This window comes from Mesoplodon densirostris, chromosome 2 (assembly GCF_025265405.1).
Source record: "Mesoplodon densirostris isolate mMesDen1 chromosome 2, mMesDen1 primary haplotype, whole genome shotgun sequence".
Taxonomy (NCBI): domain Eukaryota; kingdom Metazoa; phylum Chordata; class Mammalia; order Artiodactyla; family Ziphiidae; genus Mesoplodon; species Mesoplodon densirostris.
Window position 1 is genome coordinate 116,599,064 of NC_082662.1, and position 17,668 is coordinate 116,616,731.

The 17,668-nt window shown below is 53.4% G+C and overlaps 1 protein-coding gene across 2 annotated transcripts; it reads right to left on the bottom strand.

Annotated features, from left to right (window-relative positions):
* Window positions 1–152: 152 nt before the first annotated feature.
* On the bottom strand, window positions 153–10,040 carry HDGF (heparin binding growth factor). 2 transcript variants are annotated; one of them, XM_060090763.1, is made up of 6 exons: window positions 9,656–10,040; window positions 3,245–3,321; window positions 2,963–3,101; window positions 2,106–2,285; window positions 1,607–1,830; window positions 153–1,405 (listed from the first exon to the last, which is right to left on the bottom strand). In XM_060090763.1, exons 1-6 carry the CDS (start codon window positions 9,740–9,742, stop codon window positions 1,399–1,401), a joined length of 714 nt encoding a protein of 237 aa, XP_059946746.1. In that variant the 5' UTR covers window positions 9,743–10,040; the 3' UTR covers window positions 153–1,398. The 2 variants fall into 2 exon arrangements, with proteins under 2 accessions (XP_059946746.1, XP_059946747.1); XM_060090764.1 differs by lacking the exon at window positions 9,656–10,040 and adding an exon at window positions 6,183–6,329.
* Window positions 10,041–17,668: the final 7,628 nt, after the last annotated feature.

Below are 17,668 nucleotides of genomic sequence, written 5' to 3' on the forward strand. Positions count from 1 at the left end.
CACCATCAGTTAACCAATACACCCCAAAAGAATCAGTCAAAATCCAATGTAGTAATCAATGGGTTTTATTTTCCTAGAACTGAAATCATCTACGGTTCTCAGAGCTAAACTTCCAAAGCTACAGTCAGCAATTTTTCATCAGAGCCCAAGGGAGGGGGGCAAGGGTGAAAGAGACAAGAGACGGAAGAGCCAAATAGACCACTAGAAAGAGGTTGGGAGAGGGCGCTTATTTCCCTCTGGCCTCTCAGTGGGTTACAAATTGGATCTGGTGACAACACTGAGGGGACCAGGTGAGGGTATGTGGATGAGAAATGACACCAGAAGGAACACCAAAGCCCCAACTACAACAAGAAAAGTCATCAAGCCCCAAACAGAAGGGGAGCCTCCAAGTGCACCTCAGAAATGGGGGCAACAGTGGGGAAGAAAGGAGCAGAGTGGGGAGCACACAAAGGGATGGGGGGGGTCTTTAAAATTTTTTTTTTGCAATTTTCTTTTATTAAAAACATTTCCTAAAAAATGTGTTTTTTCCTTTATGTCTGGGTGACGTATATGACTGTAGGCTGGCCTTGAGCACTGTGGGGAGAGGGAAAAGGGCAGCTAAGGGTCTCCCCAGGGCATCCCATCTCTGGCCTGAGGTCTAAAGGTGGATGGATACTCCTCAACACTCCCATCCGAGCTGGGTGAAGTCAACCCTTCAGATCTCAGGTCCTTGACCCAAAGAACTTGGAAGACCCCAAATCTTTTGATGATAAACTGTAACTCCCATAACACCTAGGGTTGGCGTAAGAGAATGGGCATTGTCAACCATCAAGGATTTATGGAAGGGAGCCCCTCTCCCACAAGCTGTCCCACTTTCCCTGAATCCAGGTAGCTGGGAGAACAGGTGTGGGAGGAAGGGACAGGATGCCATCCTCTTGCCCACTCCCCCAACCCAATTTGAAGATTGCCCCTCCCAGGCCCCAGAAGCCCACCGTGCTACTTATTCTCCATCCCTTCCACTCATAGCCCTGATCCCAACCAACCCAGAGGTCTAGAATGCCCGGGGAAGGGCGAGAGGGGTGTCAGAAGATGGAAATAGCCAGTCCAGGCCCTAACAAATACACTGGGAAATAGCTCCAGGCAGGGAGGGACACAGTGGCCTCATCTCATCCCACAGAGCAGAAGACATGGACCTGACTCAGGTCACAGGGGTGTGGGGACATGGAGGTGAGGGCCAGGTGGCCTGCCCCATCTGGGTCAATCACCAGGGTCTGAGCTCAGAAGGGGGAGAGTGAGTGGAAGAGGAGAGTGGGTTGGGGTGGGGAAGGGGTTCCCAGTTTGCAGGCCATGGCCAGTTTCCCCAGTAGCACCCAGACAGCAGCAGGAACGGGGCGGGGGCTCCTCTTGAAACATTGGTGGCTACAGGCTGCGGGGGAGGGTTGGAGGGGAGAAGGGTTAATGGTGTGGCCTTGGCCTGGCCGGGCCCCAGCCAGTGCCGGCCTCCTGGGAGAGCCCACCCTGCCTCCCTGGAGGCTGACTGCTACAGGCCCTCCTCCTCCTCCTCCTCCTCTCAGCAGGTGGCTGGGCCCTCCCAGCCCAGCTGCCAAGGGGCAGGGGGCTCACTCACCTCTCATGATCTCTGATGCCCGGGGCCTCAGCATCTTCCTTGGCAGCCTCTTCCTCTTCTTCCTCCTCTTCTTCCTCCTGAGGAGGCCCCCGGCCAGAGCCCGGCTCAGAGGGGGTGCTGTTCTTCTCCGCCTCCACTGGAACGGGCCTCTCACCCTCCAAGGTGGCCCCTTCCTTCTCCTCCCCTTCGGGGTCTTCTGTCTCCTTGGGACGTTTGGGGGAGTCCTGGGCAGGGTTAGCAGAGATGAGGTGGGCTGAGGCTAGAGAGGGAGGACACCAGCCTCCCCCTCCTTTCCCCAGAGGCTCTCCTTCCTAGGCAGACCCACAGTCCTCCAGCCCTCTGCTAGCTGAGATGTCTCCTGTGTCCCATCTTCTCAGCAAGGGACTCCCCAAGACTAGGGGCTGAGTCTGTCTCTCAGACGGGCACTCCCTGAAAAAGTCGTAACTTCCCTCCTCAGACTAGGAGCCTTGCTCCGGGGCCCCAGGTAGGGGGCAGTTACCTCCAGCAGGTCTCCCGCTCTCCTCTTCAGCGCCCCCTTCTCATTCTTCTCCTTGGTCGGCTCATCAATGACCAGCTTCCCTTCCTCATCACTGCTCCCTTCGGCATTCCCCTTCTTATCGCCATCACCCTCGGTGGCTTCGGGCTCGGGCTCTTCCACACAGCTCTTTTTCTGGGACGACTGCGGCGGAGACAGCAAAGGCTGAGTGGCACCAGCGACTGCCACGCTGGGCCCCCTCCCCAGACCCCTCCCTCGGCCACTCACTCCTTCCTTCTCCCACCGTTCCCCCGCCCCCACCCAGGTGCCCAGTCTCACAAGTGATTTGAGACCCACCTCTGTCGGATTAGCCCCGGGGTAAACCCACTGGCCGGGCAGGCAGGGCTCTGTGCAGGAGGGGGGAGGGCTGGAGCAGGAGGCAAAACCTCGGGTCAACTTCTCCCAGAGGGAGCTGGGACCCTTTCCCCGCCAACCCCCGCCCCCCACCCTCCCGCCTCATCCTGCCCGGCTCACGAGCACCTCCTCCTGGAAGCCTTTGTGGAAAGAGTTAAGGCCACATCCTATACTCACACTGGGCCTGCCAAAGGCCTGTCCCCACTTACCGCCTCCATCCTGTTCCTGCCCCCCCAAGCGCTGTCTAACAGGTGGCCCCTGACCACAGCTACATCACACACCCGGAACCCCTTCCCCTCTGCAGGAAGCCTCCCCCAAGCCCCCACCCCACGAGCTCCTACTCTGAAAGCCCTGGTGTTGGTGTCTGAGCCCCCGGTTCCTGAAGCATCACATGTGGGCCCAGGGGCTCCCAGCACCTATGGCCACACCCGCTTTCCAGGAGGTCTCTGGGGCGGATGGCAGCTCACCTGGTAGCCAGAAGCCTTGACGGTAGGGTTGTTCTCGATCTCCCACAGCCCCTCGCTGAACCCTTTCCGTTTGTTGGGCTTGCCAAACTTCTCCTTGGACTCCTCGTAAGGGAAGAGGTCTTTGGGGCCCAGGAATGCCCTGGTGAGAGATGGGAGACTGTGCTCTCGAGTCCCTCACTGCATCTGAGCTGCGCAGCCCGATAGGGAAGGCGTGCCGTCACCACTGCTCTTTCCCCAAAGTGGTCCCCCCGTGGCCCTCCCCACCTCTGCCCCCTCACTCACGTCTCGTGGGTCCCGAAAAAAAAGACTTGGTATTTGTTGGCTGTTGATTTCACGGCAGCCTCAGGCATCTCGTCAATCTGAGAGTAAGATGAGTAAAGTGAGCGTGAGCTGGAGTCTTGAGGTCATGAATTTGGGGCCGGAGGGTAGGGGTTAAGGGGCTGATCTCTAAGGCACATCTGTGAAAAATCAGACTGAGAGGGACCCAGGAGTTCACCAAAGGGGTTTCTGAACCATTTTTAGCAGTGTGACTTTGTTCAAAAGAAGTCAGGCATAAAAGCCCAGTAGAATCCCCGCCTCTCTTTCACAAACCAAACAGCGTCCATAAACAGATCCTGCCCATAAAGCTCCATGTCTTTGCCATCACCCTGGTCCAACCACTGTCCCCTCTTGCCTGGACTGAAACCACAGCCTCCCTCTCTTCTCTCAGTCCCCATTCTTGCCCCACTACAACCCATTCTCCACACTGCAGCCAGAGGGGGCCTTTCCAAGTGCGGGTCTGAGTATTCCATTCCCCCTGCTAGAAACCTTTCGGTGGCTTTTCAGGACTCTAGGGCCCTCCTGTTCACCATTCTCCGTAATGTCAAGGTCTGAATTCCAATGCCGCCAACAGTATTTGTATGGGTTTGGGCAACTGAGAGAACCTCAATTTTCTCAACTGTAAAATGGAGATGGTCACAGTACTTAAGCCATAGCGTAAGGATTAAATGACCATAAGGTAGTACGTCCCGCATATGTGTCTGCTATCATCATCCTCTCCCCAGTACGCTGCCCTTCTGCTCTCTGCTCCAGCCACACTAACCTTTCAGTCAGTGTGGTCTCCTATACTAACTAGTCTCCTATACTAACTCCTGATCAGCCTTCCAACCTCAGCCCCATCTTCACTTCCTCCAGAAAGCTTCCCCATCTCTCCCAACCTGGTCGGCTTCCCAGATAAAACTCTCAGCACCTCTCCTTCACAGTGCTTTTCACAATTCCAGTTTTACAGTTCTTCATGTTACCATCTGATTAATGTCTACATGGACTATACCTGCCCCGAGAACAGAGAGGTCTCTTTATAAGTCCAGCACAGTCTAGCACCCAGTGAGTGCACAGTGAAGATATGCTGAATGACTCTATCATAAACAGACAAAAGCAGCCTGCTCTGACTGAAGTGCAGAGGTGAGGCCAAGGGGCTGCCTATTCAATATCCCCCATCAGTAGCAGCTCCAAAAGACTTCTGGGGAACTCTGTGAAAGTCATGTGATGTAGTCAGACTCTCTCATTTTACAGACAGGGAAACTGAGGCCCAGAAGAGAAAAGTGATTTGCCCAAGATGACAGGACAAGTTAGTGAGGGCCAGATTTCAGAACTAGAGCTCCTGACTTGATCCTCTGCCTCAAATGTCCTGGGGGCACAAGGGATGCTGTGGTGGAGAAGGTGCAGAGGTCTGAGGTCAGGGAAATGGTGAGAGGCAGTGGCCCAGATAGCCTCTCCCAGATCAGGCCCTGGAAGCCCAGGCCAAGCTGAGCTGGGGGCGGGGGGGGGGGAGGGGGTGTGGGGGACGGGGGAAGAGGACTACAACTCCCAGCAACGCTTGCAGCAGCCCTAGCGGCCGGGCTTCCCACCGGACAGAGGCCAGGTGGCCATGTTGGCTGGGGCCCGGGGTGCAGATAGGAAAGAGACAGACAGGCCAAGGCAGTGATTAAACACACAGAGACTAGGACAGAGTGCCTGACTGGGGGCCTGGGGAGACAGGGAGGCTAGGTGGATGGAAATAAGCTGAGACACACCCAGGAGATGGGATGGAACCTGAGCAAGAATCTGAGGGGCATCTTGCTCCAGACATGGAGTCTTCAAGCTCCTGAGCACCTCCCCCCTTGCCCTGTGGCCTCTGGGGACAGAGGTCCAGCCCCTCCCCCCCAGGAAGGCCCAGCACAAACTGGGCCCTCCCCACAACCGGGAGACACTGGGGTGTGAGAGCTGGGGGTGGAAAGGCACACTGTCCCCCACCCCAGCTCAATCCCCATCGCCATGACAACCCAACCCCGCCCCCGGGGCCACTCAGCAACCAGGAATGTGACTGCCCCTCCCCCCAGGCCCTCTCTCCAGATTGGGGAGGAGGGGACACTAACACACACCCCACCCCCAAGCCTGGAGTCTGGCACCTGGGTCCCTGGCTGTGCCTGAAACCAGAGCTAGGGCTGAGGGCTGGGGGCCCTTCTCAGGAAGGCAGAGCTGGGGTGTGGGCAAAGGAGGAGCCAGTCCTCTGCCAGGATACCTGGGTCCTGTTGCTAGTGCCCCACCCTCCTCTCAGAGGGGGAAGCAAAAAATAAAATGAGGGGCTCCAGGGCTTAGAGATCCCAGGAGACAGGCATAGGACAATAATAGCAAAAGCTCTTTCCTAGGCCTCTTCTTGGTGGATCTTTGTGCACCAGGAAAGAGGGCGGCGGGGCGGTGGGGGGGGGCGGGGTGGAATATCTAAGGGTCCCAGCTGGGAACTACTTTGGGCTCTGCATTTTCAGTGCCACACTTGAGCCAAGACGTTAACAGGCTCGTAGGAAACATGTGATAAAAAGGGAGAAACTGCGGCTCAGGAAAGGGGTGGTGGTGAGTGAAGGGGTCAGAAACAGGAGACATGAGGTCCTCTCAAGGACCTCAGACCAGGCAAAGCAGCGCTCTGCCCATCAGTCTCTTTCCCGTGGGAAGCAAACTCAAAGAGAGGTAGCTGAACGCTGTGACAGGGGATCCAGGAGGCCACCAGCTGCCCAGCCTCAGGGGCGGGGGAGAAACCAAAGAATGGATGGGAATTAAAAATAGACAGAACGGGACACACCAGATATACCCGCCCTGCTGACTTCTAGCCAGATAAAGGGTAGGTCGAGAGGAAAGAGGGAGGCCAGGGGCCTGGGCAGATGGGCATCTACCCCCAAAGCATAAAGCCACCCCAATCCCACCTCACCTCGAGTGCAGGCACCTGTGGGGGAAGGGCCAGGAGAGGTGTGCTCCTTTTACTTAATGGAATTCCCAACCCCTCACCCCAAAAAGGGGAGACATTCCTTCTCTAGTGGACCCTTCATCCTTCAAGCCACAAAGGAAATGTCTTTCTGCATTTGGAAGTGAAGGGAGGTTCTTCGTCGACGACGTAGAGGATATGAGGTCTCAGGGGAGGCCTGTACTCCCAATACAGACATGTGTCTCCCAGGCGGTGCCTTTATATCCAGGTTGTGACTCAGAACAAGTGAGTCAAAGCTAAGTGGGTCAGGGTGGGGCCAGATGAGTGCTGGGTACCCCACTGCACCTCCTCCACTGGCCAAGAGGGGAGTGGGCTCTGCTACTTCTCAGCCATTCCAGGAATCCTGGCAAGTTACTCCCCCCCCAACCCGGCCCGGGGCTCATCCACTCCCACCCCACCCCCACCCCCACCCCCAACCCCGCGCCCTCTGCCCTCTGCATGTGCCTCATTCCATCACACAGGCCTGAGCACAAGAAGTCCCATCCTCTCAGAGCCCAGGACACCTTCTAAGGCCTGAAGTACCCAGGTGAGGAGTGGGGAGAGAGGACGGAACACCTCTCCCCCAGCCTCATCCCAAATCCAGGCCCGGGGTGCCAGCTCAGCACATAGAAAGGCAGCAGAGAAGGCTAAGCCCACCCTGACTGCAAGCCAGCGTTCTGACCACCACACCCAAGGCCCAGGCCCAACCTGACCCGCGAACCATAAAATGTGGGGCAGGAGACAGTTGGGGCCAGGAAAGTGTGGCAAGCCCAAGGGGCAGAAAAGAGAAGGTGGTGCCTGGATGTGGGGGAAGGACAGAGGGAGGACAGATGGGCGAGGCCCTCTGGCTGCTCAGGTTTTCTGGGACTGTGAAACAGGAAGTGGAGAAAGGAGGAAGGAACCTAAGGGGGAAAATCCCTGAGTCTTGGAGGTTAATTGTTAAGTGCTTGGAGATCCCCCAGGAAGTCGGGCAGGAGGAAGAGGAAAGGAGAAGGTTAAGATGGAGTCACACCATCCTTCCAGGCAGGTCTTGCCTACCACGTGGTCCCTCTGGCTGAACTCTCCAACACTGGGCTGTTCCAGTCTCACCCAGAGTCAGCCATCCTCCCCAGAAGCAGGGGCTGAGGAAGGAAAGCCCACACAGTGGCCTTCACCATGGCTGAGGACTCTGGTTGCCTATTAGATGGAACAGTCAGCAAGGTCCCCCTCCTCCTCCTCCATCTCAGGAGGAGCCAGGCCCCCCTTCAGGCTCTGCCACTCACAAGACTAAGACAGTACCCAAGGATGGTGAGGAGACTCAGATTTGTCTGCTCTTTTGGTGCTCAAGGAGAATGTATTAGGAAGATAACGACCTTGGGTGTACCAGTCCCTCCAATTTTCAGAATCAAGACCCAGAGCACAGGCAAAGGGTGGGGTCCTATCTCTTTGGGATCCAGTCTGATCTCCCTCCCCCAACCCGAACTTTATCTAAAGGGCCCAGGCCTCAACAGAGCAAGAGACTGCCTCCCTGTCCCACCCTTCTGTCCTGGAGGCCTAGGGTGAACAGAGGAAATGGACAGCATCCCCAGTCCCAGGCACTGCCCTCACTCCAAAGGCTACCAGAAACCTGAAGGTCTTCTTCACAGGGGCCAATGTGGGTCTGCATGGGCCCCCCTTTCTCTCTTCCCTGCAGCCTGAAGGGGTTCCCTACAACCCCCATTCCAGCTGAGCCCCCTCCCCAGTCTCTGGACTTTGTCCCACCCCCAGGAGGTAGGAGCAGTAGAGACCTGTGTTCAGTTCTTGCCCTGCCCACCAGGACCTTGGCATCTGGACCAAGAAGCCAGATGGATCAAAGGTGCAGGGTAAAGTACATGAGTGTTCGCACACCACACACACACATGCACACACAAGGCTGTCTGTGGCTGCTTCCTCACACTGCCCCCCACCCCCCAAACCCAAGTCCCCTAGGAGGCCCTGGAGGCTTGGGAGAGCCCTGCTGCACTCTGTACTTCACTCCCATTCCAGAGGCCAGACATCTAGAAGTTTCAGGGAACAAGGAGCTCAAGGCATATGGGATTAGGTATATTCCTCAGGAGAGGGTACTGAGTGAGGAAGGGTCTCCTGGACTTTCTCGGAGTGGCCCCAAAGTTGGTCTGGACACTCTTAACAGGACCCAAGGGAGCCTGGGGCAACTTCCCAAGCTCAGAGCAGGGTCTGGCCCAGATGAAGACACAAACTCATGTGGAAAAGAGCAACCCACAGCCATAAGGCAGTTCTGCACTTGGCCCCCTTGCCCAGAAGACTCCCTCCCGCTACTCCTCTCTGCCCTTGGATTACACTCTACAGGAGTCCTATACTCTAGGGCCGATACCAAAGGCCTCTCTCTACACCAACGTTGAAATAAGGTGCCAGAGACACTGTGCCCTGTGACACCCCCAGCCTCCTCCAGCACCCTCTGGCAACCTCCCTTCTTCCTTACTTCATCTGCCTCAGTTCTTAGGGGAAACATGATGAATGCGCCAGGCTGGACATTTGGGCCCCACCCTCCCACCTGGCCAGGTGCTGGGGTGGGGGGGAGGGTGGGCGCCTCACATTGGCGGGCTGAATCAACCACATGGCAGACTGGGCCGTTCTGGCGGGAGAGGCTCAGAAATGGGGAGGAGAAGCAACTCGGGTTCCCCCCACCTCCACCGAGGCAGGGCAGTCTGGACCGGACTTCCCAATCCCAACAAGGGCTCTGCCACCTTCAGCCCCCAATCTGAGTCGGCAGCATACGGAGAAATATTTTTGTGGGGCTGATGAGTGAAGGGTACTAGCCGGTAATGTCCAAGCTAGACGGATCCCCTCTTCTGCCGCCCCCCAACGCTTCCTCGACCCTCCCAACTTCAGACCTCTTACGGATGCCCCAAACCAAAGTTTTCTAGAAGCGAACTCCGCCTCCATCTAGCCTTTCAGGGCTGAGATCCTTCTTAACCATCTAATGTAGGAAGAGGAGAGTTTGAACTGGGGGTAACAATCAGTGAAGAAACTGGGGGTCTCTAAGGGGGTCCCTGAAGGGGGTAGCCGTGGCGCCTGGGGGGGTGGGTGGGAGGAGTTACACTGCTGGCCCAAACCCAGGCAGCGCGCCCGAAACCGCTGGGAGTATGGGGGCTGGGGGCGGAACTGAGCACGCGGAGCCGGGGGCCGGGAAGTGACCGGCGCCCTCAGATCCCCACGCCGCGCACACGCCACCACGCGCGGACGCCGTGTGGCCAGGTGTTCGCCGCTGCCGCCACCACCACCCCCACCACCCCGCCTCCACCATTATATAACCGGCGGGTGGGCTTGAGTTGCTCGGGCAAGATTCGGGGACTCAGACGCCCCCCACCCCCACCCCCTCCGCGCGGAGCGCTCTTGCCCTCCCGGGTGTTATGCAACCCAAGTCTGGAGGTGGATAGGGGGCGGCGGGCCGCCCTGCTCACCCGGGCCGGCCAGTGTGGGTAGCCCTTCATCTTGGCGAACACCAGGTCCCCGCATTTGTACTCCTTCTGCCGGTTGGATCGCGACATGGCGGGGCTCCGGGCGCCCCGGGCTCCGCGCCGGGCCGGAAAGCGCGAGCCCAAGTTTGCGCGTGCGGCGGTGGCGGCGCCGCTCCGCTCCGGCCCTCGCGCGGCCCCCGCCTCGATGGTGGCCCCCGGCCCGGGCTCCGGCGCGGCCACGGCGTCTCCGCCCGCGCGCCGCACGGACGGGGCGGGCGCGGATCGGGGGCAACGCTCCGGCGCGATGGGTGCGCGCTCGTGCAGTTGTTTGTGTTTGAAATTCAATTGCTCCCTCCGCTGCGCGAGGCCTCTTCCTCCACCCCCCTCCCGGTCCCCACTCCTCCTCCTCCCTCCTCCCTTTCTCACTCCTCCTCCTCCCTCCTCCGCGCTCCCTCCCGCGGCGGTTTGATGAGTGCGGCTTCTTGACGCCCTGTGCCTGCCACTGCCCGACGCCCAACCTGGAGCCGCCTGGCGGTGCGCGGCGACACAGGCGTGAGGAGCCGATTGCCGAGCAAGCCGAGTAGGCTTTGTGTGCCCGCTGTCGGTGGGTGCCCGCCCGCCCGGGAGGAGCTGGCGCCCGGCAGGACGGAGCGGCCTGGCGCCCCTCCCCCGGCCCCGCGGGTCGCTCCCAACTGCGGCTTCGGCGCTGCCAACTGTCGACGTTTAGGCGCAGTGTCTCCCTGCCCTCGGCTCCATCCCTATCCACGAATGTTTGCTGGGCACCCTGTGCATGGCAGCGTGCTGGGCGCCGGGGCGAGGGCTGGGCACCGCGCCCCTGAGCGCACAGAGGTTTGGCCTGGACCTCGACGTGCTTACAGTCTGTGGGGTGGCTCCTGAAACGTGGGGGATTGCGCCCTACGACGGCCTTTGTGGAATTCGGTATCGAGGAAGCTTCGGAGGGGTTGTGGCACAAAGTGGCCACGTTCCATGTGCATTAGACAGGTCTCGGTTCTCTGCTACTTCCTGGCAAAAGAGATCTGGGCTTTACCACCAGTTAAGCCCTCAAAGATGAGCTCTGTTCTAGTGGGAAGAGACAGTAGAATGCCAGTAAATCCCAAACCATCGATAAAACGTGAAGTCACTAGCTCTCTTGGGGCGGTGAGAGTGGGGGAAAATCTGGGAAGGCTTCACAAAGTGGTGACTTTTCAGTTGGGCCTTAAAGGACGAATGTGATCCTGCCGGATTCCGGAGACTACATTTTAGACTAGGTTATATGTTAAGAACTGATAGAGCCAAAACTTGAATTCACGTCGCTTACCATTAAGCCAAACAAGACTTTGCCGTAATTACATCTTTGATTTACTGTCACTCTGTTGATCTTGGATTTGCCGAAATTCCAGACACCTATGGTAACTTAGAAATAAGCTATTTGGATCTTATAGTATGTCCAGATCCTTAAAATTTTGCAACAAAATATTCTAGGTTTGAAGAGATAAAATATGTGTGTTTTTCTTCGCACAAGTTTCCTGATCCTGCTTCAAAGCATATGCAAAGTCTCCCTGAAAAAGAAGCACAGGATGAAGCCAAAAGGCTCAGATCCACATCCTACCCTGCTGTTCACTAGTCATGAGAACTTGGGCTACCCCCTGAACTTCTCCCTGAGCCTCAGTTTCTTCAGCTGTGAGATGGGATCACATTACTCTCCTGCCAACATCACAGACATGGAAGGGCTGCTTATCATTAGCCGAGGCCTGACCTTGCTCCCTGCAGACCTTCATATCAGTTGGTTGTCCTTATGTCCATGGCAATGCATTTCACAATTTTTGCCTTTATAAAATGTGGCCTCTCAGCATAATCCCACCTTGTGATGGGAGTCCTCTGGCCCTGTCCACAGGCACTCCAGGCCCCAGGCTGCTGGCACAGCAGGGCACTCTGCAAGGTCCTCATGCATGCCCTCAGCCACAGACTTGTCGATTTGTTTCAATAGCAAATCCAAACTTGTTGCAACAGAGCAGCTAGATCCCAGTTGGTGTTTACTCTACCATGCATTCCAGTTTGAAATGCAGTCAGTGTGATAGTCCAGATTCTGTCAGGCTAATACCCTTCTTTGTTGTTCTTATTGTTGTTAGGAGAGAATCTTGTCACAAGTTCTTAGAAATGTTTCAGTAAATCCAGTGTCACAATTGGTTTCCTTTTATTTAGTGTTCAGGCCAGTATTATAAGTATGCCGTTTCAGTGCAACAAACATGTTTTTTAAACTATTTTCCAATTTAGCACACCCTAATTTAGTTTAAACCAAAGACTCCTATCCATTTCTCCACTTTGTTGCATGGAGATGGCAATAAGGCTTCTTAAATTCTTTTGCAACAAATCTCTTGGGCCTGTCATTCAGTCCGCCATGCAGATGCTGGTTGCAATAAAACAACCAGGGTTCCCTTTGTTGCAATAATCTCCCAGGCCTTGGTTGCAATTTAATATCCAAGTTCTCCTTACAATAACATCATCAACCAATTCACAGCTGCCCCTAACAACCAAGCCAAGAGCCACAGAGGGTCAGTTACAGGGGCGGGCATAAACCTGCTTCCCCTGGGATTCAGGTCTAATTTAGAGCTTTGCAGACTTTAATGTGCAAATGAATCACCTGGGGATCCTCTTAAAAAGCAGATTCTAACTCAGTAGGTGCGGGGTGCCCACATTTCTATTTCATCACCCAAGGTGCTGCTGCTTTGGACCTCCATTTGATTAGTAAGGTCTAGAACACTCGGTCAGGGGCTTCCCTGGTGGCGCAGTGGTTAAGAGTCCGCCTGCCAACGCAGGGGACACGGGTTCGAGCCCTGGCCCGGGAGGATCCCACATATCACGGAGCAACTAATCCCGTGCAACACACCTACTGAGCCTGCGCTCTAGAGCCCGCGTGCCTAGAGCCTGTGCTCCCAACAGGAGAGGCCACCGCAATGAGAAGCCCGCACAACCCCAATGGAGAGTAGCCCCCGCTCTCCGCAACTAGAGAAAACCCACGAACAGCAACGAAGACCCAACGCAGCCAAAAATAAATAAAAATAAATAAAACACTCGGTCACAGGCCCCAGACTGCTAGTCCAGCTTGGAACCAATTCACAGATGTCTCAGTGAAATGACTCCTTTGATGCTGGTGCTTGATTCTACATTTGTGTGGGAGGGAGGTCAAGACAGACAGTGGACTTGGGGCCCTAGAGCAGAGAAGGCTTGAGGGTGCAGATCTGGCTCTAGGGTTCTGAAGCGAGTCTGGAGGAGCAAGGTCAGGGAAGATGGTGGCGGACTTCTTTCTGTCCATGTCAGGAAGAAGGAGGAACTGGCACAGCAGTAGGGTTGTGGAAGTTAGAGTACTAGAGGAAGGGGCAATGTAGTCTAGTGGAAACAATCTGTGTTTGTTTGAAACTTGCTTTTAGCAAATGATTTAACTAGAATTTCTAAACAAAATTTTCTTCCACTGCAAAAATACTAATACAATAGCTAACCTTATGGTGTGGTTGTAAAGTGAAAAGGAGATCATCTGAGTGAAAACCTTACCTGCTCATTAGGTTCACAGGAAATGTCAGCTTCCTTCCCTTTAACTCCTAAGAGAGAGTCAAGGGTTTTGGCTCCGGTCCCAGCCCTCAACGCTGTGTGACCTGCTCCCATTACTACTTCTTGGGCCTGGTTACCCCTTCTGGAAAATGGAGGAGAGAAGGATGGGAAGTTTAGACCAGTGGTTTTCAAAACCGCCTCCATTGGCCCCTCCCACTGGTGCCTCCCAAAATAAAAAAGCATTCATGGGCTTCTCTGGTGGCGCAGTGGTTGAGAGTCTGCCTGCCGATGCAGGGGACACGGGTTCGTGCCCCGTTCTGGGAAGATCCCACGTGCCGCGGAACGGCTGGGCCCGTAAGCCACGGCCACTGAGCCTGCGCGTCCGGAGCCTGCAAGGAGTCAGAGTGGTTAAGAGTCAGAGATAACAGGGTCTAAGTACCTGCTCCACCACCGTGACACACTGTATTGCCTTAGGAAACCTACTTCACTGCCCCCAGTCTCAGTTTGCATGTCTGTGAAATGGGTGAGTTTCAGTTTCCATGTCTGTAAAAAGGGTTGTGATGAGGATTGAATGAATTTAATGTATTTTAAAGTGCTTTGAATAGAGCCAGGAACATGGTAAATGCTTGATAAAATCAGTTATCACTGTACTTATCAGATTAGATTGAGTAATAGTTCAAGAAAATGGGTTACTTTGCAGTGAGCTTCTAGGTACTAGCCTTATGCGCTGGTAAAGCTGGCACTACTACAATGAATGTGGGTGTTCACATGGGCTTGGGAACCCATTTACCTGCGTTTGAGTCCCACTCCACCACTTACCAACCGTGTGACCAGCCACAAGTTACTCAACCTTTCTGAGCCTCAGTTTTCCATCTGTAAAGGGGGATGTTGAGAACAGGCTTAGAACAGGTGCTTAGAACAGACTTGTGGGATCTTAGTTCCCGGACCAGGGATTGAACCCAGGCCCTTGGCGGTGAGAATGTGGTGTCCTAACCACTGGACCACAAGGGAATTCCCTTAGCTATTTTTCTTTAAAATGCTTATGTTTTATAACTCTTCTGTATGTATAGTATCCTGTATAAGAAAAATATATTTTTAAAGAGGATTCTATTTTTATTTATTATTTAATTTTTTTGGCCACCATGCAGCTTGTGGGATCTCAGTTCCCCAACCAGGGACTGAACCTGAGCCACAGCAGTGAAAGCCTGGAATCCTAACCACTAGGCCACCAGGGAACTCCTGGATTCTGTTTTTTAAAAAGTGAGAATCATTGGATTCATTCTCTAAAGCTATTCTTTTAACATATCTGACTATTTAAATGTAAACTAATTAAAACTAAATATTCCCTTCTTCAGTCATATGAGCCACTCTTTAAGTATTCAGTGGCCTCATGTGGCTATTGGCTACTGTATTGGACAGAGCAGATACAGAACATTTCTATTAGCTCAGAAAGTTCTATTGGACAGCAGTGTTCCAAGGCCATGGCTTTCCATTTGAGCTGTACATTAGAGTCACTTGAAGAATTAAAAAATACTAATGCCTGGGCCAGACTCCCCAGAGTTTAGATTTAATTGGTTGACAGTGGAAGCTGTTAAAGTGTTTAGGCAAGAGAGAAACATGAGCAGAGGTGAACTTCTAGAAGCTTCATTTGGAGGCAGCACGGGTGTGGCTTGGAGTTGCCAGGTCATGGAGAGGGTACAGCGGTGGTCTCTGCTGAGGGATGTGTGACCTCACATGTGGAAGGGGCTATGAAAGCTCCTGGGGAGCTGTATTCCTGGGTTCTCTTCTCCACTCTTCCAAGAATTATGGTGGCAACAGCTCCTTGGCTCCTTAGCCCTCAGGGGAGAGAACTTCAGCCTTCATAGACCAGGAAAGAGTCAGAGCATCTCAAGATCCCCATGAGTTGTAGATGCCATTAAAAAAAATTCAACTTATTTTTTTTTTTTTTTTTTTGCGGTATGCGGGCCTCTCACTGTTGTGGCCTCCCCTGTCGCGGAGCACAGGCTCCGGACGCGCAGGCTCCGGACGCGCAGGCTCAGCGGCCGTGGCTCACGGGCCCAGCCGCTCCGCGGCATATGGGATCCTCCCAGACCGGGGCACGAACCCGTATCCCCTGCATCGGCAGGCGGACTCTCAACCACTTGCGCCACCAGGGAGGCCCTCAACTTATTTTTTGTATATGTAATGAATATGTGTATATGATACAGAATTTAGAAAGTCAAGAAGATAATTTAGTGAAAAGTCATCTCACGTTACCCCTCCCTATCCCTTGCCACCCCAATTTTCTTCTTAGAGGCAAAAATTTACCAATTTGTATGTATTCTTCTAGTAATATTCTCTCTATATAATTTTTAAGCAAATGCAGAGCTATCTATTTCCTTTACACAAATTGTAGCATCTCATTTACACCGTTCTGCACTTTACTACCTTTTACTTAACAATATATCTTGGGACTCCTTCCATTTCAGTACACAAGGATTGGCCCCATTCATTTTAATGATTACATAATAGTTCACAACATTTCTGTGTCAGAAATGATATAATCAGTCCCCTGTAGATGGATTAGGTTTTTTCCTTTCTTTTGATAATACCAATAATGCTGTAGTGAATAAAACTGTACCATTTCATATCTTTCACGGATGAGGATCCTCACCATTTTTCTCTCACATTTGCAAGATGAAAAAGGTCATTCACAGCAACATTATTTGCAGGAGTTCGCTGACAAGTAGTGCTGGAAGTAACCTTGCTAATTATAGACAGGGGCATCTAAGGTTGAATGAGAAGCCTCCATTGTGTACAGCCACAAACCCCCGGTCTGTCTGCTTTCCCCTTGGTCCCTGAGACTTAAAGGAATGAGCTCTGGGACCAGAGTCAGGCTGACAGAATTGCTGTGACTCTGATCGTGTCTCACCACACTTTTCAGCCCTCTCCCACCAAGGGCCTTGCTCTGAGACACCAGGGACAGAGGTCTAGGGAGGAGAGGAGCCTGGGAGGTGCCTGGGTGAGGAGGGGCCAAGGGCCCTTTTCTGGAATGATAAGATTGAGCCCTAGTGGGTTCTCTGCCCCTTGCCCCACTTCCCCACAACTGAGGGAGAGAGAGCAGCAGTTTTGGCTCTGCTGGAGGAAGCTGATTATGGCTTCTGTGGGCACAGATGGCAATGGAGGTACTGAAAGGCCACCATTTCTGCCACCACATTGCCATGGGCTTGAAGCTTCATTCATTCACTCCCACATATATTCCTAGGGCATTGGTAGGTGCTGTGCCAGGCCCTGAGGGAGTGTTGGGGGCAAGGTGTAGGTCTGAAGATGAATAGGTGGCTGGCAGTGAGTAGTCTGGTCTCCAGCTTTCCTCCTGGAATCTCCCTTCCCAAGCATCCTGGGGATTCCCTTCATCCCTCTCCTGTATTTTCTAAATCCTAGGTGTTTCTTTTTCATGGTTAATCTCCCCTCCCCCCCTTTTTTGATAGAGCACATCCTCTGGTAGCTTCCTGAGTAAAAGTGCTTAGAATGGAAAATTCTGGAGAACTTCTATGTCTGAAAATGTCTTTATTCTACCCTCCCACTTGATTGATAGTTTGGCTTGGTGTTGAATTCTAGGTTGGAAATATTTTTCCTCTGGATTTTTGAAGCCCTTGCACATTCTGTCCTGATCCATTTTTTTGTTGTTGTTTTATTTTTTTTATTTTTTATTTTTTTGCAGCTTGTTTGTTTGTTTGTTTGTTTATTATTTTTGGCTGTGTTGGGTCCTCACTGCTGTGCGCGGGCTTTCTCTAGTTGCGATGAACAGGGACTACTCTCCGTTGTGGTGCGTGGGCTTCTCATTGCAGTGGCTTCTCTTGTTGCGGAGCACAGGCTCTAGGTGCGCAGGCTTCAGTAGTTGTGGCATGTTGGCTCAGTAGTTGTGACTCACGGGCTCTAGAGCACAGGCTCAGTAGTTGCGGTGCACAGGCTTAGTTGCTCCGCGGCATGTGGGATCTTCCTGGACCAGGGCTCGAACCCGTGTCCCCTGCATTGGCAGGAAGATTCTTAACCACTGCGCCACCAGGGAAGTCCCTGTCTTGATCTATCTTAAGAGATCTGTTTCTTTTCTTTGGGAACTTTCAGGATCTTCTCTTTGTCTTCAGTGTTCTGAAATTTCATATTGGTGTGGATCCATTTTTATCCATTATGCTGAGCAGTGGGTAGGCCCTTTCAATCTGAACACAAACGCTTGTCCTCCAGTTCTGGGAAGTTTTCTGTAATTATTCCTTTGACGATTTCCTTCCCTCTGTTTTTTTCTGTTGTCTCTCTTTTTTTTGGAACTCTTATTATTCAGATATTAGACTTTCTGGGCTGGTTCTCTTTTTCTGAACTTTTCTCTTCCAACTCTTCTAGTGAGAATTTTATTTGTGTGCTTATATTTTGATTTCTCAAGAGCTCTATTTTATTTTCTGCTTGTTACTTTTTTATGGCATTCTGTTCTTGTTTCAT